General features: G+C 35.8%; 1 protein-coding gene across 2 annotated transcripts in view; it reads left to right on the top strand.

Annotated features, from left to right (window-relative positions):
* Positions 1 to 26,841, top strand: part of SLIT2 (slit guidance ligand 2) — a 403,235-nt gene that overhangs the window by 265,380 nt on the left and 111,014 nt on the right. For both annotated transcript variants that reach the window (XM_069593771.1, XM_069593772.1), the window contains exons 7-11: positions 2,489 to 2,560; positions 5,126 to 5,289; positions 7,796 to 7,934; positions 25,784 to 25,855; positions 26,289 to 26,360. In XM_069593771.1, coding sequence (XP_069449872.1) covers positions 2,489 to 2,560; positions 5,126 to 5,289; positions 7,796 to 7,934; positions 25,784 to 25,855; positions 26,289 to 26,360 — 519 coding nt within the window. The remainder of the gene's footprint in view (positions 1 to 2,488; positions 2,561 to 5,125; positions 5,290 to 7,795; positions 7,935 to 25,783; positions 25,856 to 26,288; positions 26,361 to 26,841) is intronic.

Consider the following 26,841-nt stretch of genomic DNA (forward strand, 5'->3'; position numbering starts at 1 on the left):
CGGCTTCCCTTCTTTACCAGCTTCCCTGGTGGCTCAGACAGTAAAGAATCTGCCTGCAATGCAGGAGACCTGGGTTAGATCCCTGAGTTTGCAAGTTTCCCTGAAGGAGGGCATGGTAACCCACTCCAGTGTCCTTGGCCTAGAGAGTCACCATGGACAGAGGAGCCTGGTGAGCTACAGTCCATAGGGCTGCAAATGGTGGGATACGACTGAGCAACTATGCACAGCACAGCATAAGAAGCTGTAGTTCAAAATTAATGCATATCTGCTGAGTGTGAATTATTTTTTTTAAAGTTATCCCCAAAGTCACATTATCCAACAGTCAGTATGCTGTGTACTCTGAAGATTTAAACCATATAAAGTCAGCATAAATTTTGAGCATAGGAAAAGGGGTCATTTAAAGCAAATCCCTTTGAGAAGTGAAACCTTTTATTTCAGACATCGAGATGTGTTTTAATGGTGTTTGAGAAAAATCTCATTTCACTTGAGTACCGGGAAATACTAGAAGCTTTTAGATAACGTAAGTCAACCAATTCAGCGCTTTATAGGTCCTTCATTCAGCGTTTTTTTTTTTTTTTTCTATGTGACGTGTTTCAGATCAGTCAGATTAATTCTTACATCATTCAATACATTCCAAAACTGGATAGTAAAAAGAGTCCATGCGTGTTCTAGATCTGTAGCTATTGCATCCTGCTTTACAGAGAAATTTAATTCCTTGACTCCTGAATACCCTGTATCCCACCATTGATAACCATAGCCACCAGCTAGTCTAAAGTGACCTCAGTGTATCTTGCTTAGCCCAAGCAGAACTGGCCCCATAGCCCATGGAGTCTCTGAAACATTTGAGTTGCCAGTATTTAAAAATTAGAAAGCTTGGTCTAAGAGCTTCCATTTCTAGCTTCTTTTGAGCAGATCAGATTGTTTGGCAGCTTTCCATCACAGCAGAGCAATAGTTCATCAGAGCTGAATATTAGCTGCTACAACAAAGAATATCACCATCCCCAAGCTCCTCGCCGTCCCCAGCTGTCTGTCTCCATCTCTCTTCCCTATTTTATTTCTTTCCAAGCAGCCTACTTCTCTCATGTATGTTTCCTGTCTGGCCTCTGTAGACAAGTAAATGTGCAATGTCTAATTCAAGCACTTCTCGAGTATCAAACAGCATCCAACTGTACCAAGGAACCATCTTTCCTGCCTCCTTCAGCAACTTGCCCTATGTAATCATCACCCAACTGTATCTTCTTTGTACTGGAATCATTTGCCATCTCCACATTTTTCACCCATTGCTGGGATAATGATCTTTCTCACTGTCTTGTCACAGTAAGACTGAGAAAAAAGAACTCTGTCTTCTAAATCTTATTAACTCTAAGTTTTTGTAATTTGTGTAATTGGTTTCCACAATAACTGTATGCTATTTTAAGACAGGATTTTATGCCTGATTTATTTTCAGAAATTTCATATTGCCATAAAAATAAGAGCCATTCAGGAAATGTTTGATGAATGAATGAGTAATAGTTGTAGTTGAGATAGTAGTAATAATACAACTGACAATGCTTGTGTTAGAGGGAAAGTAGGACAATTTAGAACCAAACAAAGACTGTATTTATTTTCTCTGTATCTCCCTTGACCATCCCTGTTCAAGACTCTAGCTTCAAGAAACCATGATCACTACCACACAGTACTAAACAAAGGACAGGATGTGACTACAACTAAAAACTGCTGAGGGACTCCCCTGAGGCCCAGCGGCTAAGGCTCCATGCTCCCAACGCAAGGGTCCTAGATTCCATCCCTAGTAGGGGAGCTAGATGGCACATGAGCAACCAAGAATTTGCATGCCATAACTAAGGATCCTGCATGCCTCATCCCAGAGCAGCCATATAAATAAAGAAAGAAATAAAAACTGCTAGAATATGTTAAGCTTTTACTGTATTGCTACAGCATATCTCGTCTTTTATACTCAATGCAAATACCAAATATAGATATCATTCTTCCTACTCAAATTTCAACAGTGGCTGATGTCCACAGGAAAGAACCATTAGCAGGACCTGACAGAACTGATTGTGTGTTATTGTTGTGAGATTTTAGCTGGAGACTTCAAATGGGTTTGTTTACTCGTGGACACTGATAATACATAATACCCTTCAAGGAACTGTAACTCTTCAATTTTTTTATTGTCTGATGTTCTAATGGCTCATATTCATTCCTTAACCAATATCAGAAGTAGATATGTAGGTACAAAGTGCATAAAACTACATGGTCAAAGATACTGTGGCTAAAGTCATAGGTTTGTAATAAGTGTTTGATGAATGCATGGCAGTATGTTAAAGTACGAAATTTGTTTGTCATCTTGCGTATAACAGAGTGCCTTCTTGATGCCATCTTTACCAGATACTTGTTCTGCATAATCACAAGAAGTTTTTTCTGTGTTAGCATATGGAATGATCAGTAAATTTTCATATCTAAAATTTCTGACTTTTTTTTTATTCTACAGCACTCTCAACAATAACAACATTACTAGACTTTCTGTGGCAAGTTTCAACCATATGCCTAAACTTAGGACTTTGTAAGTAGCTTCAATATATATAAAATCAATTTAATCAATTGATTTCCCTTAAGTAGTATTTTTAGCAAGTAAAGAATATGACCATTAGTTCATCATGGGCTAGACAAGGGAAACACCACTTTTTAAAAAGTTATCGATATACTATTGAAATAAATGAACTATTATTCTGAAAGCTTCCTTTTAAATAATATGTGTTATGGGAAGTTTGGGAGGGGAGAAAAACATTTACTTTGAGCTATTGTGGAGGTCACATTTCATTAAGAAATGAAAGACTCCTTGATTGGCTGTCAGAAATGATAAATGGTAAATCTTTATGATATTATTACTATACAGCAAGCAATCCTAATAAAGCTAAACTGGCTCTCAACAGTCTTTGTAATGTAAAATTACAGCATCACCCTTTAGTGCTTCTATAATTAAGGTTGTGTCAGCATTTATATTTTAAAATATCTTTTCAGGGGTTACAAATGGACATTAAAATATTTTAGATGGATAAAAATTATTCTCTAACAAAAATGTTTGCTACAGCTATATTTTTTTTTTTTTAAGAGCAGAATTAATCCTCAAAACCCAGGATGGGGTACTTAGTTAAAGCATTTTCAGAGATAAATCTCATTTGAATTGGGTTTCACAATCACGAATCACCTTGACATAAAAAGTATATCATATACAATACATGAGAAATTGTGGAAAAAATAACCAAAGCATTGGACTTCTTAAAAAAAAAAGTGTGTTTAAGTAGGGTAAATATATTTTGATAGTGTTTTGAAAATATCTTTCATTTTTACAGTAGCTTATAACTCAAAACATTGCATTTATTTTTTCTCTTTAATCAAAAATTAGTTTAATTGCCACTTTTTAATGAATGAGATGTCAGTACTAATTCATGTTTTCTCACTAAAATCGAGTGTTCATGGGATGGCATTATAATTTCCTTGGAAAAATATTCAGCAAAATAAAATCATTCCAAAAGTAAGCAGATATAACTAAATTTTGTTTTCTTGGGGCTGTCAGATTGAGACTAATCTGGCCCAGTGGGTCCAGTTCCCTCAAACTCTATTTGATGAAATTGGTTTCTCATAACTTTAGCTATTTTTTAAAAAACAAATTGATCAAGCTTTCAATCTGTGAAAAGCTAAAGCCACTAAGATTACAGAAACTCTGTCATCTGCATTTTTGATAGTGAGTCTTATTTTCATGTAAAAAAAATCCACTACAGTTTGTCATACTATTCGGGTTTTTAAAATTTTATATTTTTTTCTCATTTCAAATATATATGCATCAAATCGAATCACTATAATGTGCTTGGTTTAGATGGAAATATTTACAGAGCAAAGGTATGGAATGTGCTTTGTAGCTTCCAAAAGATGCCACTGACCTCCTAGCAAACTTCACCAGAGGTCACCCAGCCTTCCCCAAATGTACCTTTCTGTCCTGTGGTATGCCATCTAGTTTCAATGGAAGACAGTCTGTTCTATATCTTCAGGCTCAAGGAGAATGTAAAACAGTCATCTAATTTTCAATTCCCTTGCTTTGGTTGTTTCATTATTCTATATTATCATTGCTACTTAAAAATTCCATTTTTATGGTCCAATTATCTTTCTGGACTGAGTTCCATGTTTTAATATCCATTACTGTTATTGGGTTAGAATCGAGCACATCAGCTAAAAAGGGCTAAAATGGTATTACTGTGTCATAGATGATTCTGGGAATGATGCTTTGATTTATAGTTTTGGGTGTCCTTTTCTTTAGTTTGAGAAAATATAAAAGCCAGTTTGAAGTCATTTACCTAATTTAGTGGATATATTTGTCTGATATTTTATAAATGGAGAAGTGCAATTTGCCACTTGGAAGGGATCCATGATCTGGTATGGATCTGTGCCAGCGTAGAGGGGACTGGCTTAATTCCTTTACTCCCAGCCATCTATGTCTTTTAATTTCAATTCCTGCTCTTTGAGGCTATGTCCCCAAGAGCCAAAAGCAGCTAATCCCTTTTACTGCGATTAAACAAAAAGAAGGAAATCAGAATCAGGATGTGAAAAGAAGCGGTTTATATTAAATTATTATTCTGTCTGGTTCAGCAAAAAATGAAAGTGACCTGCTAAAAAGGTTCTGCCAGCAGTTTCTAGAGAGACTAATAATGACAAGACTAACTGGGAACCAGATTGGGAACCACAACTTTTATTAACATGCCTCCTACCCCTACCTGGCCTCTGATCTTCCCATTTCTCTGCCCACCCCCGTTGACTGCCAGTATGTTGGAACTGTAAAGCAATTTGCCTCGGACTTCTGTGTGTCTCTTTGTCTCTTTGAATAGACAGCGGCAAAAGATTTTCATGGTCATGTTCAAGCTCTCTGTGTATTTGCTTAGCTCAGTAGATGAAGAGGGACTTGAGTTTGTGGTTATCAGTTTAATTTTTAGGAAAATAATTAAGTTGGCCCATATTAAACTTTAACCTATTTTATGTTGAGATATAAACTTATATATTATTATGAATGAACTTTGCAAATTTTGAAATAACTCCATTCTGTTTTCTTGCTTTAAACTGCTTGGCTCTCATTTAGTCGACTCCATTCGAACAACCTATATTGTGACTGCCACCTGGCCTGGCTCTCGGACTGGCTGCGCCAAAGGCCTCGGGTGGGCCTCTACACCCAGTGTATGGGGCCATCTCACCTGAGGGGCCACAATGTAGCTGAGGTTCAAAAACGAGAATTTGTCTGCAGCGGTAAGGGAGAAAGAACCTTTCTGTTTTCATATTCCTGTATGCTATGATGTGAGGAACTGTGCAGCATGCATGCTTGAACGGTTTCACTGTTCCTCACTAACCTTTGCAGTTGTGCATTAATCACTCCATGGAAATCCTCTGTGTTCATGATGATGGTCATAGGCTATAAGACAATCCTGCATGGTTGGCAATTACTGATGACTTGTACCTAAGTTGTGATGAAGGATTTTTAAGTTTTCACTCCAAGAGAAATATAAGAACTTTTGAGATTATAGTTCTGTTTGCTGCTCATGATTTTCCCTTTAAGTAAGATCATTCTTACTTTGATCTTAACAATTGGAAAAATGACGAACAAGAATTGGATCCTGGCTGGAAAATTGAAAAAGTAATAGAACTGTAGTTGAAAAGTGATAAAACACTTTTCATGTATACATATGTACTAGTCATTCAGTTCTGCCTAAAAGAGATTGATGACTGGCTTCAGTAACAAAAATCTAAAAACAAAAATAAGACATAGGTTATGTAAAGTATGAATAGGTGACTTTCAGTTCTTTCTTTGTGTTTAAGTATTTCATGTATATTTACCTCCCTCATAATATCTGTAGAGAACTGTAATATTATCTTTATATTAGAGATTTAAATGCTAAGAAAAAGAGATGGCAAGTAACATTGTGCAAGGTTACAGAGTTGAGCTCAAGGACCTCAACCTGCACAGTCTGATTCCCAGTTCATATAAATTATATGTTAATATGTTGCATAAAGGCCTTCCCACGTGGCACTAGTGGTAAAGAACCCACCTGCCAGTGCAAGAGTTCTGAGAGATGAGGGTTCAGTCCCCGGGTCAGGAAGATTCCCTGGAGGAGGGCATGGCAGCCCTCTCCAGTATTCTTGCCTGGAGAATCCCATGGACAGAGGAGCCTGACAGGTTACTGTCCATGGGGTCCCAAAGAGTCAGACACAACTGAAGTGACTTACCACACATGCGTACACATGTTGCCTAAATATTAACATGTAATTCATAAATGTAAGACTGTTTCTGCTTTAGAAGTGTTTGTTCAAAATAACAACAAAGCAAAATGTTAAAATATTTGTGTTTATAATGCATCATAAGAGGCTTCTCTCGTGGTAAACATGGTAAAGAATCTGCCTGTAATACAGAAGGCCTGGGTTGGATCCCTGGGTTGGGATGATGCCCTGGAGGAAGGCATGGCAACCCACTCCAGTGTTCTTGCCTGGAGAGTCTCATAGACAGAGGAGCCTGGTGGGCTACAGTCCAGGGGATCGCAAAGAGTGCGACACGACTGAGCAATTTTCTCTTTCACTTTCAATGCATCATAAATAGCAGTTTCCTAAAGGCAGAGTGAGAAGACATGCTAGTTCAGGATTATTTTATTGCTCCCTTTTCAACCTTTTTATGTGTTTTCTCATATTTGTAACTCAAATTTTCATGTAATGTTATGGAACGTTGTCAACAGGTCTGATTGCTTTATGAAAATTTAAATAAGGAAATGACTAACAGTTCGTTGCTAACCACTTGTTTCTCTCTTCACTTTTTCTTTCCTGTTTTCTAGATGAGGATGAAGGCAAGTTGATGTTTCTTATTTAGACTGAGGCAATTTTTGTAAAGTATGAGAACTTGTTGAGAGGGATTGGGTTAGTAATTAGCCAGCAGCCTCTTCCCTGTGAATCCCACCGCTAGGGCCCTTTCTCTGCAGAGCAGAGAGGGCTGGCCCTGCTGCAGGGACAAACCCAGCGTTTACAGATGCCCATTTGGTACAACGTGCCTGATGGTCTGTTGTTTACCGTTTGAACAGAAAAATTTCGGTATTGAATAGTAAAAACATATAGCTGTGTGTAACTACTTAGGCTAACATTTTAAGCTATGCAAAGTCAAAAAAATCATCTGGATTACAACTAACAGAATGACATGATACAACTATCATGACTTCAAAAAAAGCAGTAATTTTGAACCTACCTAGAACTCAAACTTAGCATCATTTATTTTCCCCATACTTATCTGCACAGGATTACTTATTTAGAATCAGCAGTTATGTCCACCAAGAGGGAAGTTTTGCTATTTTCCTTTCCTTCTATAAGTTAAAGTAAGTTAAGCTACTTAAATTCAGTCAAAACCAGGCTCTGTCTAAGCTTATTAGAAATGAAATACAGATATTAATCTGAAATTGCTGCTTTTTTGAAATTCATAATAGTTTTGTATAGAATTCTAGTTTCAAATCAGAATTTTACCTTTCTATTAATCTTTCGAATTTTAAAAATTATCATTTTTGTAGTTTTAAAGATCTCATTTGCTTTACCTATGTTGATCCCAAGACATAAAATGCATGCTTCCTAAAATATATTTTAGAAACGTAGTGTCATCATATGATCAGGTATTTAAATACATGCATTTCTGTTCAGTAACATGCTTGTGATTTGAACCAAGTGTACAGGTTGCACACTTAAGAAATTCAGGAAAAAATACAACTCCTGTTTGTTTCTTTTTCAGGTCACCAGTCATTTATGGCTCCTTCTTGCAGTGTTTTGCACTGCCCAGCTGCTTGTACCTGTAGCAACAACATCGTAGACTGCCGTGGGAAAGGTCTCACTGAGATCCCCACGAATCTGCCAGAGACCATCACAGAAATGTATGTGTCCCGAATTCCCTCTTATCCCCTCCTCCCCAGTGACCCAAGCCATGATTTTCTTTAGGAGAATCTGGGTATTTCAAAGGCCAATCTGATCAATCAGCTTAGACAAATGTTCCTTTCAAAATTGTGTTGACCCTTACTCTGTTTAATTAAATATCTTGTTGAAGTGACTAGGATTTTTTTTGTTTGTTTGTATTTTTAGCTCAGGTAGAATTAAAAGGAATGAATTTTAAGGAAAAATAGTACTTGCCCTTTTCTTCGGAAAGTGTTATTAAGCTCTTTAGGAAAAATAAGAATGTGAGTACCTTGTCTCTCCAGGTGGATCTCGAGATCTGCCCTTGTCCATTTCTACTTGGAGTGGGCATGGTAGGGGGCGGTAAAAGAAAAAGTGGAGTACTAGATCACAGAAACAAGATAACTAGATGGTGTCTCTCTCCTCATGACATCACATTTTAAAATGCTGTTTCACTGTTTTACTTGAATTATTGCATGAATCTACTACATAGTATAAAAAAGATCAAATCAAAATATATCAGATTTTTAAATTAGTGAGCATTTTAGCTTATTTGACCCAATGGCTGCCTCCATTAAAAGTTAAATTCTTTTAACAAAATATTTCATACCTATTTTGTATGCATCTGCTGGGTTCATTTCTATGTCCTTGCCAAATATAAGTCATATGGATAAAAATAAGGTCACATAAGATATAAAGTGGGCTGCTTTTATCATCTTGGGAAGTGAGCATTAGGAAAAATCTTTACCTTAATATCTACTAAATAAGAAATCACTTCTTAACCACTTAGTCTATGATATGTGTGTATGTGTGTGTGTGTGTGTATGTGTATTAACTCTAAATTTGAATTTAATATTTTTGATGTGTTTGGTTGAAATAATAAAATAGGGACAACTCATGATAGGGCTACATGCTGCTGCTGCTGCTGCTTAGTAACTCAGTCGTATCCGACTCTCTGTGACCCCAGTGACTGTAGCCCACCAGGCTTCTCTGTCCATGGGATTTTCCAGGCAAGAATACTGGAGTGGGTTGCCATGCCCTCCTCGATTTATACTGCGTGCGTGCTAAGTTGATTCAGTTATGCCTGACTCTGTGCATCCCTATGGACTGTAGCCTGCCAGGTTCCTCTGTCCACTGGATTCTCTAGCAAAAGTACTAGGCTGGGTTGCCATGCCCTCCTTGAGGGATTCTTCCCGACCCAGGGATCGAGCCAGGGCTCCTGCACTGCAGGCAGATTCTTTACCACTGAGCCACTAGGGAAGCTGGTAGGCCTCCAGAGCAAGCACCAAAAAAGTCAAGTCATTTTCAAGAACTAGTCATTATTTTTTCACCTATTAACTGCCCTATTTTATGAGAATAATCTTAATTCAGAAAACCCACTAATATTATTTTAAAGTATTTAATATGTGCTTAAAAGTGTACTTATAGCTTTGTAGTGCTTGACACAGAAGTAGAGTAAACATTTGCACATGATAATATTATTCTCATCAAATTTTTAATTGCGGGAACACTACCTTGGCCATAAAGAACATTTGTATATTTTAGCTAACCTTAAAAGAAGAACACTATGTGCCTTGGAAACTGCAAAGGAGAAACATTGGAGACAAAGGGCAGAGATGGTGGTGAGCATTTCACTTTAGGAATTGCACAGGAAGCATCATGGAAAATAATGCCTCAAAAAAGACATCTCCATTGACTTTTACAGCCATAGATTACCAAAGGCCTGTCATCTTAGAAGATGTAATATATGACAGAGTAAATAGTAGAAAGACATAGTAAGTGTTCACATAACGGAATTGTGTGTCCATCTATTCAGGCCAAACATTAAGTAAGCACTTACTATAGAAAGGCAACATGCATTCTCCAGAGATCTCTATCAAATGGCATGCAAATTAAAAGCTGTGAAATGAGGTACAAAGTAACACACATTGTACAAGAGGAAAAATTAAAGTTCATGGTATTTATTACAGAGAGCCTAAGGTGGAATAGGTTACATAGTTAACTAGAGTGCGAAAGCTTTAGTTTGAACCCGAAGTCTGCCTATCTTTTACTAACTATGAAGCTATAGGCAAGCTACTTATCCTTTATAGGATTGTCTCTACCTCTGAACTAATGGTTGTTGTTAGTTTGTAATGAAAGAATTAACATATGTAGGGCTTCATGTGCTTGTGCATGCATGCTAGGGCCGTGTCTGACTCTGTGACACTATGGACTATAGCCCACCAGGCTCTGTCCAGGCAAGAATACTCGAGTGGATTGCCACGCACTCCTCCAGGGGATCTTCCCAACCCAGGAATCAAACCCACGTCTCTTATGTTTATTGCTTTGTCAGGTAGTTCTCTACCTCTAGCGCCACCTGGGAAGCCCCGTCATGTGCTTAGAAGATAGTAATCATTCAATGAATGATACCTCGATTGTTGAAGCCTTCATGTAGGAGGTAATGTATGAGATATGAGATAGGCCTTAAAGAATAATTAGTGAATGTAATTGCAAAGATGAGAAAGAGTTTACAGAAGTAATTAACATTATGAGCACAGGCAATAAGAATGGAAGTCTAAAATACTGCCAAACAGGAACTCCGTTTGATGGGTTTTTGGTATCTGGGAGAGTTCAGGAAAAGATAAAGTTGAAAAGGTAGGTTGAAACTAATTCATGGAGGCGCTTGATAGTATGAGGATCTAAATCTTTCTTTGCAATGTGTTCAAACACAGGAGTTTGAATCTCCAAGGAGATTAATCTAACATCTATGTACCAGCGATTTGGCAAAAGAAGAGAAGACCAGGCTTGAGGCTTCTATTGTGTTGGTCAAGGGGAGAGGTCATAAGAGCAGGAGCTAGGAAGTAATAGTTGGAATGATGATGTGGAAGCGCATGTGATAGCCGGTACAGAAGCCGAATTAATAGGATTTGGCATTTGATGAGAGAGTAATGGAGAAAAATGAACCAGAGATGATGCCAAATTTTTAAGTATGAAGGATATGGATATGGTGGTTGTAACATTGTATGTAAAAAAACTGAGGAGTAGTACAAAAATTGGAAGGGAAGATGATGGTGAGCAAAATTTGTGAAATACTGAATTCCAATAAGGTGTTTAGAGATACTGTAATAATAAAGACTATCATAATTTGGAGCAGGACATGATTTCAGACAAAGACTTTGGAGTAACTGATATTACAAAAAAAACAAAGTAGATAGTTGAAGGCATCAAATAGCCAGTGAAAAGGAGAAAAAGAGAAGAGAAACCTGAGAGAACTAAATTAAAAGAGCAGATGGCCACAATGGATAAAGGAGGAAGGGGCTTCTAGGAAAAATGATCTGCCGAGTCAGATACTCTAGCTGATGAACCAAGAGGAGGTCTGAAAATAAGTCTCAGAACTTGACCATATTACTCTTGAAGGGTTCAAGACAGAATGATAGGTGAATGAGTCGCTTTTCAGAGTGTTAAGAAAGATTAGAGGTGATAAATATTGAAGAGAACAGATATGGAGTAGTTTGAAGAGTCTGGCTAAGAAGGGATTTCTTAAGAAGACAATTGCCACTGCAAAGGGCAGATTTGAATTTATTTTGAGATACAGAAATCTGCCGTCCTTAGAAAATCAGAGAGTAAGAATGGGTTTAGAGAGTCATGAGGGGCTACCCTGGTGGCTTAAATGGTAAAAAATCTGCCTACAATGCAGAAGACCCAGGTTCGATCCCTGTGGTTGGGAAGATCCCCGGGACAAGAGAATAGCTACTCATTCCAGTATTCTTGCCTGGAGAATACCATGGACAGAGCCTGGTGGTCTACAGTGCATGGGGCCACAAAGAGTCAGACAGGACTGAGTGACTAACACACAGAGTCAAGAGAGTGTAAGAGTTAAGATGTATGTGGGAGCAAGACTGTTCTGGACCTAGAAGGAAAGTGCTCAAATCCTGATCATAGGAAAGGAGATGAAAACACTGTTGCTGACTGAGAAAAGAGGAGTGAGTTGTGACATAACAGACGGAAAGGAACAGGAAACTTTTCAAATAGTTTATCTCATGTAGTCTGTTTTTTTGTCATAGAGCTTTTCTTACAGTTGCATGCTCTATACATTTTTGTATGATGATAAAAATTAGTAGCTGGAAGTTACACTAAATATATGTCCCATTGAGTTTGTTTGTGTTGAAGAGATGGTGTATCAGGTAAAGCTATAATAAAGGAGAGATGGAAAAATGCAAAGCTCTAGGTGAATTTTACTTCTCTGGTTGTTACATTATCAGCTCTATCAGTAGAGCATCTGGTAATAAATCCTATTGATCTTCAACGCCAACAAAATACCCCATTTCTATTCTTTATAGTGGCACAAGTTACTAGCTTAGTGACTCATTTATTTTATTACTCTTTTATTTTTTATTAAAGAATCAGTAAGATTCATAAATATAGAAATAAAGCTGGGCAACATCTTCTTTAAAATTTGTTATGGGTTCCATATTTTTAATACATAATGAACTGAACATTATAAACTCCTTTCATAGTTTTCATATAATGTTTTCAATCTGGATTTTTACCATAAACTATCAGTAGAATTTCTTTTTTTTGCAAGTTATCAGACATTTCTAATCCCTTGAAAGCTGACACCTTCATCTTGCTAATTTAAAGACCAGGCTCTGGACTTCCCTAATGGTCCAGTGGTTAAGAATCTGTGCTTCCACTGCAGGGATTTGTGAGTAAGATCCTGCATTCTGTGTGGTGAGACCAAACAAAAAGGAAAGAAAACAGACCATGCTCAAAACAATTAAGAAATCTTGTTTAAAAAGAAAAAAAAATGTTATTCGATTGTGAAGTGACTAAACTGCCTCAGCCTTAGATTTTTTTGGCTCAAAAACCCATATTCCATCTTCCAGCCAGCTGCCAAAAAAAGGTAGATGTGGCTTAGCTTGTTGGAATATCATAAAAGGAATGAATGAGAAAAAATCAGGAGAGGCAAATATCAGAAAGCAGGACACGTTAAGAAACTTACATATGAAGGGAAGAAGCAGAGAGAAAGACAAGGCGTGAAGGTATAGGAATTGTATTTGTATTACTTTACATCTAGAACCGTTGTCTTCTTTCCTAGCCTCTATTAAATAATCTCATATCTCCCTAGATTTTGTCTGTATAGAAGTTATCACAACTTAATTCAATATTCTGGTTAGTGTCAAACTACCCTATTAGACTGCAAGCTTAATGAGGGCAAGACCATATCTTTTTTGTTCACCACTTTTGTCCCAAAACTTAGCACTGTGTGGGTGGGGAGAAGAACGGTATTGGGGGATGAGTGGGTGATCTAGGACACAAGCTCAGGAGAGCCTCCAAGCCTCTATTCTTCATAATAAAAGAAAATGTGATGAAGGAGAATCAACTAGTGAAGACAGATGAGGGAAAATAGAATGTATAATATCAGGTAGAACTAGATTTAGAAGAAAGAAGTTGTTGCTGCCCCAGAAGCTGTCCAGCACTTTGCTGCTTTGAACTCTGCTGGTTGAGCACCTTGTTTTCATACAGATGGAATACCTCGGGCAAGTCTATACATGGATGCTCTGACCCATGGTGACAAAATCATTAATAGTGAATTGATTCTCTGTATATCAAATCCTCTGAATTAATTTCTTAAATCTTGAGGTATAATATTTTAAATGTCATGTGATAGATTGCTATAAAGTAGACATTTAGTTCTCTTCAATCCAGTTACAGATTTTCTGTGGCATATCACCTATCCAAACCATTATACAGAAATTTCATATATCACAGAGGACATTTAGACATCAGTTCAGTTCAGTTCAGTTGCTCAGTCGTGTCTGACTCTTTGCAACCCCATGAATCACAGCACGCCAGGCCTCCCTGTACATCACCAACTCCCGGAGTTCACTCAGACCCACGTCCATCGAGTCAGTGACACCATCCAGCCATCTCATCCTCTGCCCCCAATCCTTCCCAGCATCAGAGTCTTTTCCAATGAGTCAACTCTTCGCATGAGGTGGCCAAAGTACTGGAGTTTCAGCTTTAGCATCATTCCTTTCAAAGAAATCCCAAGGCTGATCTCCTTCAGAATGGATTGGTTGGATCTCCTTGCAGTCCAAGGGACTCTCAAGAGTCTTCTCCAACACCACAGTTCAAGCGCATCAATACTTCGGCGCTCAGCCTTCTTCACAGTCCAACTCTCACATCCATACATGACATTTAGACATAGGTTGTGACAATTTAGTATGACTTGTTCACTCTTAATTCTTATTGTTTTTAATCTTGGTTGCATTTTCCAGGCCTGCAAAGCTGGGAACCATACAATTTGTCTTTTAATTTGTCTGAAGATCCCTGAAGATCAGGGATCTTCTCTGATCTTCAAATTTTGTTCAAATTTGTGTTCAAATTTTGGGAAGGGAAATTCTGGTAATAAAGTTCTCAGGTCAGGTCCTATGAAGGTTGCCTCAGTGTTTTCTAAGATGTGTTGCAAATTCTCAAGTTACAGTGCTTGTTTTGGATGTGGGAAATGGCAACCCACTCCAGTATTCGTGCCTGAAAAATCTCATGGACAGAGGAACCTGGAGGGCTACAATCCAAAGGGTTGTAAAGAATAGGACACAGCTGAGCAACTAAGCACACATTCAGTAAATGGAAAGGGAACTCACTTTCTGGTATAAGCTCACTGCACTGCTTTTACTCTGCTAGTAGTAAAGAAGACTCTCTCAAAGAGATTCAGAATGTTGGAGGTTGGATATGAAGTTTAGGAGTACATTTTTTTCCTTTTGTTTCCTCTGGATCATTTGCATGCATATTTATAAAGAAATGAAAGTGAGAATGATTCTTGAATGCTGTATCTGATTATCAACTGCATGTTTGACATTGAACATCTGATTTAGAAAATATATCTTTGTCCTCCATTTCTGTTTAGGCACTCTTCTTGTGTTTAACTCTTCTACATGCTATTTTTGCATTTGAACCCTTATTTCAATTAATTGTACTTGTCAGATTTTGAAGCTGCATATTTCAAAGTTATTGAGTTTCTGTTGGTGAAAAAGTGATTGCTTTAGCCACTCAGTCGAGTCTGACTCTTTGCAACCCCACGAACTGTAGCCCACTAGGCTCCTCTATCCATAGAATTCTCCAGGCAATAATACTAGAGTGGGTAGCCATTTCCTTCTCCAGAGGATCTTCCCAACCTAGGGATCAAACCCAGGTCTCCTTCATTGCAGGTGGATTCTTTACAGTCTGAGCCACCATGGTAGAGATATATAAATTAGACTTGGTCAATATGTTTTTAAATAGCCTATTGTATATTAGCTTATTAGGAAAGTTACAAGTTCTCATGAAATCAAGCATGACTTTTTTACTTTAACATGTACTCAGGAATGTCTTAGCTCACAGTATAGCTGTCATGCTGTGTAATTGTTTCATTTTCTTTTAATTTTGCAGATTTTGAAAATAAATTTTAAAAATAAATATAATATGTAGTTTAACTAATTTTTATAGCACATGTAAATTACCTTGACTTTCGAGGTTTCCCTGGTGGCTCAGCTGGTAAAGAATCCACCTGCAATGCAGGATCCCTGGGTTGGGAAGATCCCCTGGAGAAGGAACAGCTACCCACTCCAGTATTCTAGTCTGGAGAATACCATGGTCTCTTCCATGGGGTCACAAAGAGTCGGACATAACTGAGCGACTTTCACTTTCACTTTTTCCTTTTATTATTTAGACAATATTGAACAAATATCTGTCTGAAGTTTTCATAGCATGATTCCATTATAAGTTAGGAGCTTAAAAAAATACATAGTAATTTTGCTTCCTGCAGAAAGCAGAGAGCTTTTTGTTCAATATACAAAATAAAGATCACCATTGTGTTTCCTCAGAACAAACATCTTACTTAATTCTTAGTTATCAGTAGCCATGCTTAGTGTAATCCCTACAGCAATTTTGATAGTTCCACAGCAAAATAGTATAAGATAAATTTGGTAAAATACATTTATAGATTAAACTGTATCTGTAGTTCCAGAGACCATTGAGTTCACTAATAATCATTGGAGTGTTTTCATCTTTATCATGGCAAAATTCTCAATTTTATATCCATATCTTGATTTCCTTGATATCATTAATTGCTATTGAATTAAATAGAAGAGCAATCATCTTTGTAAAGAAAATTCATTTTTATTAAGGGCATAGGTTCATGATAAGAAAATTATATGCATCAATTTCCCTCAATTTACTTCCTTGTTTTCAGTTTTACTAAGGAATAATTGACAAACACAATTGCATATATTCAAAGGGTACATCATGATGATTTGATATATTTATTCGTTGTGTGGTGATTACAAAGATCAAGATAATTAATACATTCATCACCTCAAATAGTTAACTCTTTTTGTTTCTGGTGAGAATGCTTAAGTTCTACTCTGAGCAATTTTCAAGTATACAGTATTTGAAATATATTAACTGTAGTTTCCATGCTGTATATTAGACTCTCAGAATTTACTCTTCTTATAACTAAAAATTTGTACCTGTTGACATACACCTCCCCAACCATCAGCCTCTGCCAATCCCTATTCTATTTTGTGAAATCATCTTTTCTTTCTTTTTTTTTTTTTTTTTTTGGTTCCACATATTAGTGAAAGCATACAGTATTTGTGCTTATCTGTGTGCCTTACTTCACTAAGCATATGCCCTCCTGGTCTATCTGTGTTGTCTCAAATGACAGTATTCCCTTTCTTTGATTGGCTATATAATATTCCATAGTATACATACCACAATTTCTTTATTCATTCATCTGTCATAGTACATTTAGGTTGTTTCCATAGTTTGCCATTAGTGAATAAAGCTGCAAAAACATGGAGATGCAAATACTGCTTAGAGATAATGATTTCAGTTCCTTCAGGTATAAACCTAAGAGTGGGATTGCTGGAGCAATTGTAGTTGTTTTGGGGGCTTCCCTGGTAAAGAATCTGCCTGTAATGCAGGATACCTCAGTTCAGTTTCTGGGTTGGGAAGATTCCCTGGAGGAGGACATGGCAACCCACTCCAATGTTCTTGCCTGGAGAATCTCCATGGACAGAGGAGCCTGGTGGGCTGCATTCCATGGGGTCGCAAACAGTCGGACACAACTGAGTGACTAAGCACAGCACAGCATGCTGTTTTCCATAATGGTTTCATTCTCACCAATGGTGCATAAAGTTTCCCCTTTTCCACATATTTGCCAACAATTTTTTTTCTCTTATCTTTTTGATAATAGCCATCCTAGCTGGTGTGAGATGATACCACACTGTTCTTCATTTGCATTTCTCTAATGATTATTTTGATTACTTGCTTTTTTGTGACTGAGTTGTGTGAATTCTTTATATATTTAGGATATTAATCCCTGTTATATATGATTTGCAAATATTTCTCCCATTCTGTTGGTTGCCTTTTCAATATATTGATTTTTTTTATTTGTACATAATTTCACAAAAATGTACATCTATAAACTATATGTTACATGCATGTATACACATACCTTTTATGTTCTTCTATTGTTGTTGAGTTGTTTGATCATTCAAGCAGAAAGCCACAATGGCTTTCATAAGAGAAAAGTATAGAAGAATGAATCAAACATTTGTAATATTAGATAAGATATAAAAATGAGTATGATAAAATTATAAATGAATTAGTGAAAAAGAAGTATTAAAATGGCTAGAGAGGTAAAAGCAGATGCTCCAACTGGTTTCTCTTAAAAATTCCAAGGCGTCTGATGAATATTATTGCATCAGAGAATGACATGTGGAAATGTAAGTTTTTTTTCACGTACTGCATAATCAACACTATTTTTGAGTGCCTACTTTGCATCAGGCATTACAGATGAGAGGTCACAGTTTTAGCTTTCAAAATGTTTACAACATAGAGAATTTAAATTTTATACAACAGAAATTTTTAAAGCTACATGATAAGTAATAAAATACATATGCCTGGGAAGACAGAAAAAGGAATATCTTGATTTTCCTGGGAGACTCAAAGAATCTTCATGTATGAGGGTGTGTTTTGCAAGCAGAGAGATCAGGGGCTTTCTAGAGAGTGCAAAGAGTATATGCAAAGACCCAGAAAAGTTAAAGAGTTGTATGTTTTTGGGAAATTAAAGCAGTTTTAGTGGTTAGAAAATACAGTGAAAGCCTCATCTTGAATAATCACTGTCCTGATGACAATAGAATAGAAGGGAAAATTTTGAGCATTGTAGTATGATTTGCTTTGTTAGTTAGAAAAATCACTCTAACATGGAGTAGGGAAGCCACTTTCGATCCAAAGAGTCTATAGAAGGTATACTAAAGACAGGCTTAGCAGCAGATAGTAGTGAGGAGTTATTCCAAGAAGTGACTCAAGTGCTGTTGTGGTTGAGTCACTAGAAACTTCTACAGGAAAGTAATGAAGACCCATCAGATATGAATAAGCTGTGTAGACTTTGACATAAAAATGAAGACAGCCGGGGCACAAAGTATTATTCATTCTCAGGTGAATAAAATTGTCATTCCTTTAAAGAATTAAGTTATTGATTGATGGTCATATAATCAGCCTGAAAGAGTAAGCTGAAATCTTGTTTAGTTCAAATTCTACTAGTGATCATAATGTTATCTGAACTTTAGGGGAGAGATAATGGATGAGTTTGGCAATAATTCTATGCAGGCACCAGGAAGAAGGCTAGTCACTATCTATTCGTTGAGTTATCCCATTAAAGGTAATTTGCATAATGTTTTTAAAACTAAAATTATTACCAAATAGGAGACTTAGTTCAGTGCCTAACTTATATTAAGCATCCAAAAGATTTTAGTTAATAATGAAAAACAAACCAGCAAAACTTCTGTTTGTCTTTCTTGGATTGTGAAGGAAAACTTATATATGAAAACTGATTGTTACTGACATTATGAATCTGTACTCTGTCCCCCTGAAATTGGTGAGTCACGTGTCTTAGCCCATTTTTCCCACTAAATCTAAATTATGTGATTCTGTGTATTGAGTGCACTTTTGTTTGCATTTGAGTATGTGTCCAAATAAATACGTACATGCAAATTTTAACACTCATTCAGAATGTCATTGCCTGAAATATGAGGTCAATAGGAACTCAAACACACATTTTTGTTTTACTTTAAAAGCTTAAAGACCAAATGGAAAAGTTATTTTTACTATGAAAACATCAATTAAATTTGCACTGAGGGAAATATACCCAAAATGACATCACAGGAAATAAAATAAGATTAAGGAAATGGACAGTTTTCAGGAACAAGTCATCCCAAAATAGGAATTGTTGATAATCAATTAGGATGGACATAGTCTTAAGGCAAGAATGCCAGCTATATGTGAAGTATGTCCCTCTAGAGGCCAATATTCACTCAGCTGTTAAAGATATTTATTAAACTTAAAAAAGTTCTGGTAACCACAATTACATAACAGTAATAATATTCTAGTCAAAAATAATCTTGGGTCATTTTAGGTAGAGACATATAAAAGATTTCAATGGCGTGCATTTACTACTAAAGTTAGAAGTAATATCCCCAAAATATAAAGTACTTATTTAGAATTATTGTGTAACAGGCAAGAGGATCTCTGATGGCAAAATAATATTACTGCTTCCTCTTTTACAAATGCAGGGCTGATATTACCTATGATGAGAATGTTTGTCTCCTCTGAGTAGTCCATGACTCAGAAGCTAAAGTCATTCTGCAACCCCAGCCTTCACCCCATTAAATCTGTTCTATTCTTTGGCAGCTGTTTTTGCCATTTATGTTGAAAGCAGATGGGGAAAATGCAAAGAACTGTCAGTTTTATTGCCATGTATAATCAGCATCTGGGCTGTATGTTACAGAAACAATCAGTCCAAACTCATACTTTACTGGTGGTGTAAAAACCTTTTTTGAGTTTCTCAGACAGTTTTCAAATTAAAGTGCTCTCTTTTGATCATGTTGATCATGGAAACAGCAACCATTTGTATTGCTTTTTCAGCCTCCATAAGAATGATGCATGAGTGTAGGTCTTTAATATACAGTTATGAGTTATCTGCAAAAAACCTGTCTTGCTAATTTGTTTAAAAATGTGTTTTGAACCATAAATATTTATTTCCTATTAGAGATCAAGTCATGTATCAGATTTATTCCTTTATATAATCCGTGTGTTTATGTGTAACTATATTTGCTATAGATATTATATAATGCCATATGTTATATGTTACATATATACACATATATATATATCCTCATTTTTACTTTTCCCACTATTTTTGGAACTGGAAAAATACACCATATATGTTTTCTGCATCTCATGATTTATACCAAAACATTTATAGCAGGGTTTATTTTCTTATTTTTCAGAAAGAGAAACTGAGACAGAGAAACCAACAGTAACTTTTGCAAGGTCCACAGAGCTAATCAGTGGCAGATTCTAAATTTAACCCAAGCCTATATAAAGCTCATACTTTTACTCACTGAACTACATGTTTTTAATCTTTATAGCTATACATATACAAAACATAAATGCCTCTTGGGGAGAGCCATTTCAGCTTTGGCATGTGGATGTTATCTTTTAGAGTTTGTCAAAATAATTTATTGAAACTAATGCTTGAGTATTGAAAGCTAGTGAGCTGAAATAAACTAATGTTGTTTAATTCAGTGTAAATGTCTTTGGAACTAGCTGGAATTTTTAATCATCCAATTGCACTGTATGTCTTATACTTTCCTGATAGATCTGTTCATTGGTAACTGTAGTAGAATATTTATACATCACAGAGCCCAGCTATACCTGCATATAATTTCCATATTCTAAGTGTCCGTAATGTTACAGCAGAGAGATTTACTGATAATTTCCTATTTTCTACCATCTTTGAAATAGACACCAGAATGTGATGTATGTTGGTAGCTGTTTATTCTTTAGGAACTCTAAATGTGTGAAAACATATTTTTTAAAAAAGCAATAATCAGAGAGCAAGAGAAAAAGATATATAGGAATAGGGAGGAAAGGTCTTCACTGGTTAAGCATACTTGTGAATATTTTTACTGGAGCAGTTAGAAAATTGTCTTCTAACTAAAATTGAACTTCTTACTAAAACTCCCTTCTGGTTTTGTTAAAGTGTAACAGCAAATTGCTTTCAGATATACTTATACCCAGTGATAAATGTTTTGAAATTATTCATGTAGATTCTGTGGAGTAAAAGGTTCTGACTTTTTTTAATATGAAAAAGGCTTCTTTTATCATATAGGGTTTACAAAATTTTTTGTTTCCTAAATCTATTTTTACTTTTAAATTCAAAATATTGAGTTTTCCTTTTATGAAGGGCTAGCATTTGCAAGGCTATTAATTATGGTGGATTTTATCTTTAGCATGCAAATATATGTCAGCCACTACACTGTCTGTTTTTGTAACCCTGGAATGTTTTTAATCAGATTCTTCATGGAACAATGGATTTAAATTTGTACTCTATAAAATTCAGCAGATTCTCTGCTATTAAAGTAGAAGATTAGAGAATAGCATAGTAAATTTCATTTACTTTTTTTTTTAACCTTCACCTGAAAACTCTAATTTTTTCTTCCTTGTTTTTTATAATCTGGTTTTAATCCTTACCTCTTATTTGAAGAAGAAAGGCAGTTTTTGACATGTGTGTTGTTTGTCGTTTGTCAAATATATTATGAAGTTCTTGTAATAAAACACAAAATGCATTTGTCCTAGAGACCTAAAAGTTTACAGGAAGTACATATTATTTTATTGTGTGTCTACTGAAGACAAAAAATAGACATTTTTAAGCATTTTAAAATTTACTGGTTGACATCTATCAGTGATAGAATATTTTCCTGCCTGTGAATCTGTCACTTTGACTGAAGAAGGCAATTACGTTGTGCCTTAATGGATTGCTAGACAGTCCCATAAAAGCCAATTAGCTGCTAAGTCAATGTAAATGACCATATAAGTTTTGTTTCAAATACTTTTTTTTTGGAACAAGTTAGAAATAAATAGATAAATACAGAAGAGCATAGTTCAGCTTTCTGTTGCTTATGTTATAAATGCAATGGGTTGCCGTGTGAAAGTAAGTCATGGCACATTGCAATATGAAATAATATATGCATCATTGCTATATTATACTTAAATTACTATTTTGCATATAAAGTTAAATATTATTTCATCATTAATTCTTTTCATTTTATAAATTTTTGAGCATATATTTTCTAAAAAAAAAATAGCTTCACTCATTATGTCTTGTTGTGTTTTAGCAGGAATAGTTATCAATGAAATTAATTGCAGATTCAACACAAACCAAGTTACAATAAAATATATTTGAATGCCATTAGAACAATTAGTGATCATTATAAGTACTCCAGTACTCTTGCCTGGAAAATCCCATGGGCGGAGGAGCCTGGTAGGCTGCAGTCCATGGGGTCGCTAAGAGTCAGACTGAGCAACTTCACTTTGACTTTTCAGTTTCATGCATTGGAGAAGGAAATGGCACCCTACTCCCGTGTTCTTGCCTGGAGAATCCCAGGGACGGGGGAGCCTGGTGGGCTGCCGTCTATGGGATCACACAGGGTTGGACATGACTGACGCAACTTAGCAGCAGCAGTATAAGTATTCTAGGTTCTGCGAATTTAAAATAATAAATGAATTTTTTGAATTCATCATTTAATTTAAGAAATTCTAAATATGTGAAGAAGCTTTTTAGTTATGATAAGTGGTAGAATTTGTTTGGCCATATTTGTGGTTAATATTGACATTTCAGAAATCTTAGTACTGAATAGCACAGTTTTAAAAAAGGTTGCATTGAACAAACCAGTTGGAAATTTAACTGTAAAATTAGACATTTTATTAATAAAATGTCCATGAGGGTATAAACATATTTATACTTTCAATCACTAATGAACTCCAATTATGTAATGTTGCCCTGAGTAGTCATTAAATATTTGCAGGTTGAATGAATGAATAATTGCTGATTCCTTATTTTTAAGAAGCTGAAATTGTATTTATAAAAAGTAATTGAATGATCTAGTTTTGCATGAGTGTTAAAAGAAAAATACTATACTAGAAACTAAGAATTTTTATTTTCTCTCATCATCACATTATATTGAGAAATCTTTTACAAACTGAAATGATGTTTCATTGACCTAGTTTTGAAGAAAGTCCTTTAATCAATAGTATTCCATCTATAGCTTGTTTTTATTATATTTCATTTATGACATTTTAAACTACTCAAAATCCAACTACAAGAATGGATCACAAAAAAATATATGTCACTAAGCCATCAATTCATAAAGTTGTAATCAATAAATGTAACAGTGAAATTGTTGAAGTAGCCTTTGCTATGCTTTGGGCTTTTGAAGAAAGTAACCCTTTCTTAAGACCTAGATAAATAATCCAGATGCCAAATCCTTATTTTATTCATAGGATTTATTTGTTTTCTTCTAGGGTAAATCAGCCCCTTAGGAGCTAACAGCCTGGTAGAGGAGGGATATGTGAAAAATTAATACAGTCAGAGAAGAGCAGAGGCGTTTAGAAGAAAATGCTCTTGAGTAGAGAAAAAGATACAATTAACCATACCAAAGAAAGTTAAGGAAGGCTTCAAAACAAGGCTGTGTGCTAGTCATCTTAAAATAACTGAATATTAGTAATAATGATGTAAAATTATTATTAATTTCAATGGCTAACAGTAAAGAATGATTAAGAAATTATGGACCATTTTGACAGTCATCAAGAAAGCCTAAAAATAAGGTCTTCCAAAACTTTTGATGATTAGGAAAACATCGGAGAAGGCAATGGCACCCCACTCCAGTACTCTTGCCTGGAAAATCCCATGGTCGGAGGAGCCTGGAAGGCTGCAGTCCATGGGGTTGCTGAGGGTCGGACACGACTGAGCAACTTCACTTTCACTTTTCACTTTCATGCATTGGAGAAGGAAATGGCAGCCCACACCAGGGTTCTTGCCTGGAGAATCCCAGGGATGGGGGAGCCTGGTGGACTGCCGTCTATGGGGTCGCACAGAGTTGGACACAACTGAAGTGACTTAGCAGCAGCAGCAGCAGCAGGAAAACATAGATGATATTATATTTAGTGTAAACAATTCAACTCAAAATTCTCTATACAGTAAAATTTCAGTTATATAAAATAAATATATATACATAAAAACAAGTAAAATTCACTGATCTGAGTGATGTATTATGAGTGATTTTAGTTTTCTTACTTATGTATTTCATAAATAGTTTAAGCTTAAGTTTGTCTTTAATATGAACAAAATGACTTTGCTTTTTGGAGGGGAAGAATCATGATTAACATTGCAGGTCAATTCTTGAATTGAATCGCCAGTCCATGTCTGACGTAGGGTGCAGCATGCTTGGGGCTGGTACATGGGGATGACCCAGAGAGATGTTGTGGGGAGGGAGGTGGGAGGGGGGGTCATGTTTGGGAACGCATGTAAGAATTAAAGATTTTAAAATTTAAAAAAAAAATAAAATTAAATTAAAAAAAAAAAAACATTGCAGGTCAGAGAAGCGATTTTTCCTTTTGTGTGAGAAAAGAAAAGGACAGAAACTTGGGGAATAACTCATTTTAGAGGACTAGAAAGTGAAGCCAAAAGTTAGAAAGAGAAAAGCAGACCAAGAATAAGCAATATACAGTATCACATCCCAGGGAAAGATTGTTTACAGTATCAGATGCTACAGTGAGTTCAAGAGCAACAAAGATTGAGAAAGCCCGTTGCGTGTAGGGACGAAGAGGTCAGAGGGTGAACCCTGAGAGAAAGCTGCTTCCACCTCCAGGGCTGTAGGGAACTAAGGAGAAGGTAGTGTTGTACAAAGTCAGGAGCTAAAATGAAGGAAATGAGACCACTGCTGAGGACACCCCGTGAGGCAGAAAAGGGGAGAATACTTTGACTTCCCCCCTCCTCCCACCTTCAGTCTCCCACCCTGACCAAGTCTCGCGAAAGCCAGCACTTGAGCCTGGACTGTGTGGTTCACAGGAATCAGCTCTCTGGGATGCAGAGCAGAAGTGAGAGAGGAGATGGGAAGTGCACATGAGGATATTTGTACAGGTAGAGAGAAGGCTGAGAAACAGCATTTGTAATAGACTTAAATATTTACCAAACCACCCTATGAAATATACTATTTTGTGTCTTTCATAACTAGATTGATAAAATCTTGTCTTGCTTTGATCACAGAAGTATGGAGTAGATAAAGTTAGAGGGTTATTTTCAACTTGCAGATTTTAGTGTATCATAAAAATACCTCAGTTGTGTTTAAATGCACTTTCCTGCAGTGGTTTTCACATGCAATATTCACATAATGGATTGACAGAGTCCAGGGAGTGTTACCAAAAATATCTGTAGTACTTACAGATTTAAAATTCAAGATTTTGCCTCAGAAGTGGCTTCAAAATTAATTTTATGCATATAACAGTTTTTTCAACCTATAACATGCTTTCTGTAGAGGAAATGGCTTATAAAATTTAATATTCAACAAATAATGTCTTTTGTGGAAGAGTTATAGTTATCTCTAAAACATGTTCTACGTCTCTTCAGTGTTACAACATATTTCTCTTATTGATATTGAACTTGGTAAAATATATTCCCAACACAGATGTTCTCTCTTTTACACAAAGTCCAGATTTAAATATTAATGAACCCACAATGCTTAGAAACCAAAATCTTCTTATTGTTTTCACAGTTGCTTTGTTGTTACTCCCAATCTTGCACCATGTTTAGGGAAGAGCCCAATTAATTTTAATAGTCTTTTTAGAGAAAAAAGCAAGAAAATATCACTCAAGAAGCATATCACCTTTGCTTCTTGACATGACTTGAATTAAACATATCTGAGAGCTCACATTTCTATTTAAAAATTGAATATATTTTTCATTGCAGACGTTTGGAACAGAACTCAATCAAGGTCATCCCTCCTGGAGCTTTCTCACCATATAAAAAGCTTAGAAGAATGTGAGTGAATAATATTCTGAAATCAATGAAATTTAAAAAAATTATACAGGTCATGAACATGCAAAGACATCCATTTAAGTATGAATATTTAAGTGTTTGACAGCTTAAATATTAAGTGATGTGACTATCTGGTTGCTAGTTCTATAATAGTGTAATGTTAAAAGCTAAAATATTAATTTATTAAGTTCTCTGTCTTAACTGTTCTGTTTTCAAAAATAAGACATGCTGTCTTTAATAATAATTTAGAAAAATAAACAATAATTGATTTACAAGTGTGATTTTTTTAAAAGTTTAAGATGCTTCAGATATTGCAAATATTATACACATATTGATAGGTGCAAAACTGACGTGTAAAGACAATAAATAGCTTTCTCCTGCAGTAAATCTCACTGACATTCTATTTAATTTAATCTAAGCCTATTTTTAATCTTAGCGACCTGAGCAATAATCAGATCTCTGAGCTAGCACCAGATGCTTTCCAAGGACTACGCTCTTTGAATTCACTGTAAGTATTGACCACATAACTGAAGGAAAGTAAAATGCATAAGGAATAATGGCTCTATGTTTTAAATTTGGATTTAAAGAATATGTTCCTTTACGTGCTTTACTATGCACTATTAACAGTATTAATTTTTATAAATCATTAGTGAATTTTATCATTTTTATGGGGAACTGCTACCTGTCACTAAAATTGGCCAATTTTTAGGGGTTTATATTTTGGAATTCGATAGTTTTACTGTTTAGAAATCGAGTATGAGCCCCCTTTTTGACAGTGTTTTCTTACAGAAGTAAAGGGAAAATGTTTACTTCAGAGGCTCCGATCAGTACTACATTTATAATCCCATCCTTAAACCCATAGTCACTGTCACTAGGGACAATTACAGTCCCATTTAGAGTGATCCTAGGTAAAGTTGTGCAGAGAACAGTGAAAGATGACCGGTGAAAGGGCCCCCCTCCAACCTTCTACTTCATCACCTTAGAGACTT

This window comes from Ovis canadensis, chromosome 6, assembly GCF_042477335.2.
Source record: "Ovis canadensis isolate MfBH-ARS-UI-01 breed Bighorn chromosome 6, ARS-UI_OviCan_v2, whole genome shotgun sequence".
Lineage (NCBI taxonomy): Eukaryota > Metazoa > Chordata > Mammalia > Artiodactyla > Bovidae > Ovis > Ovis canadensis.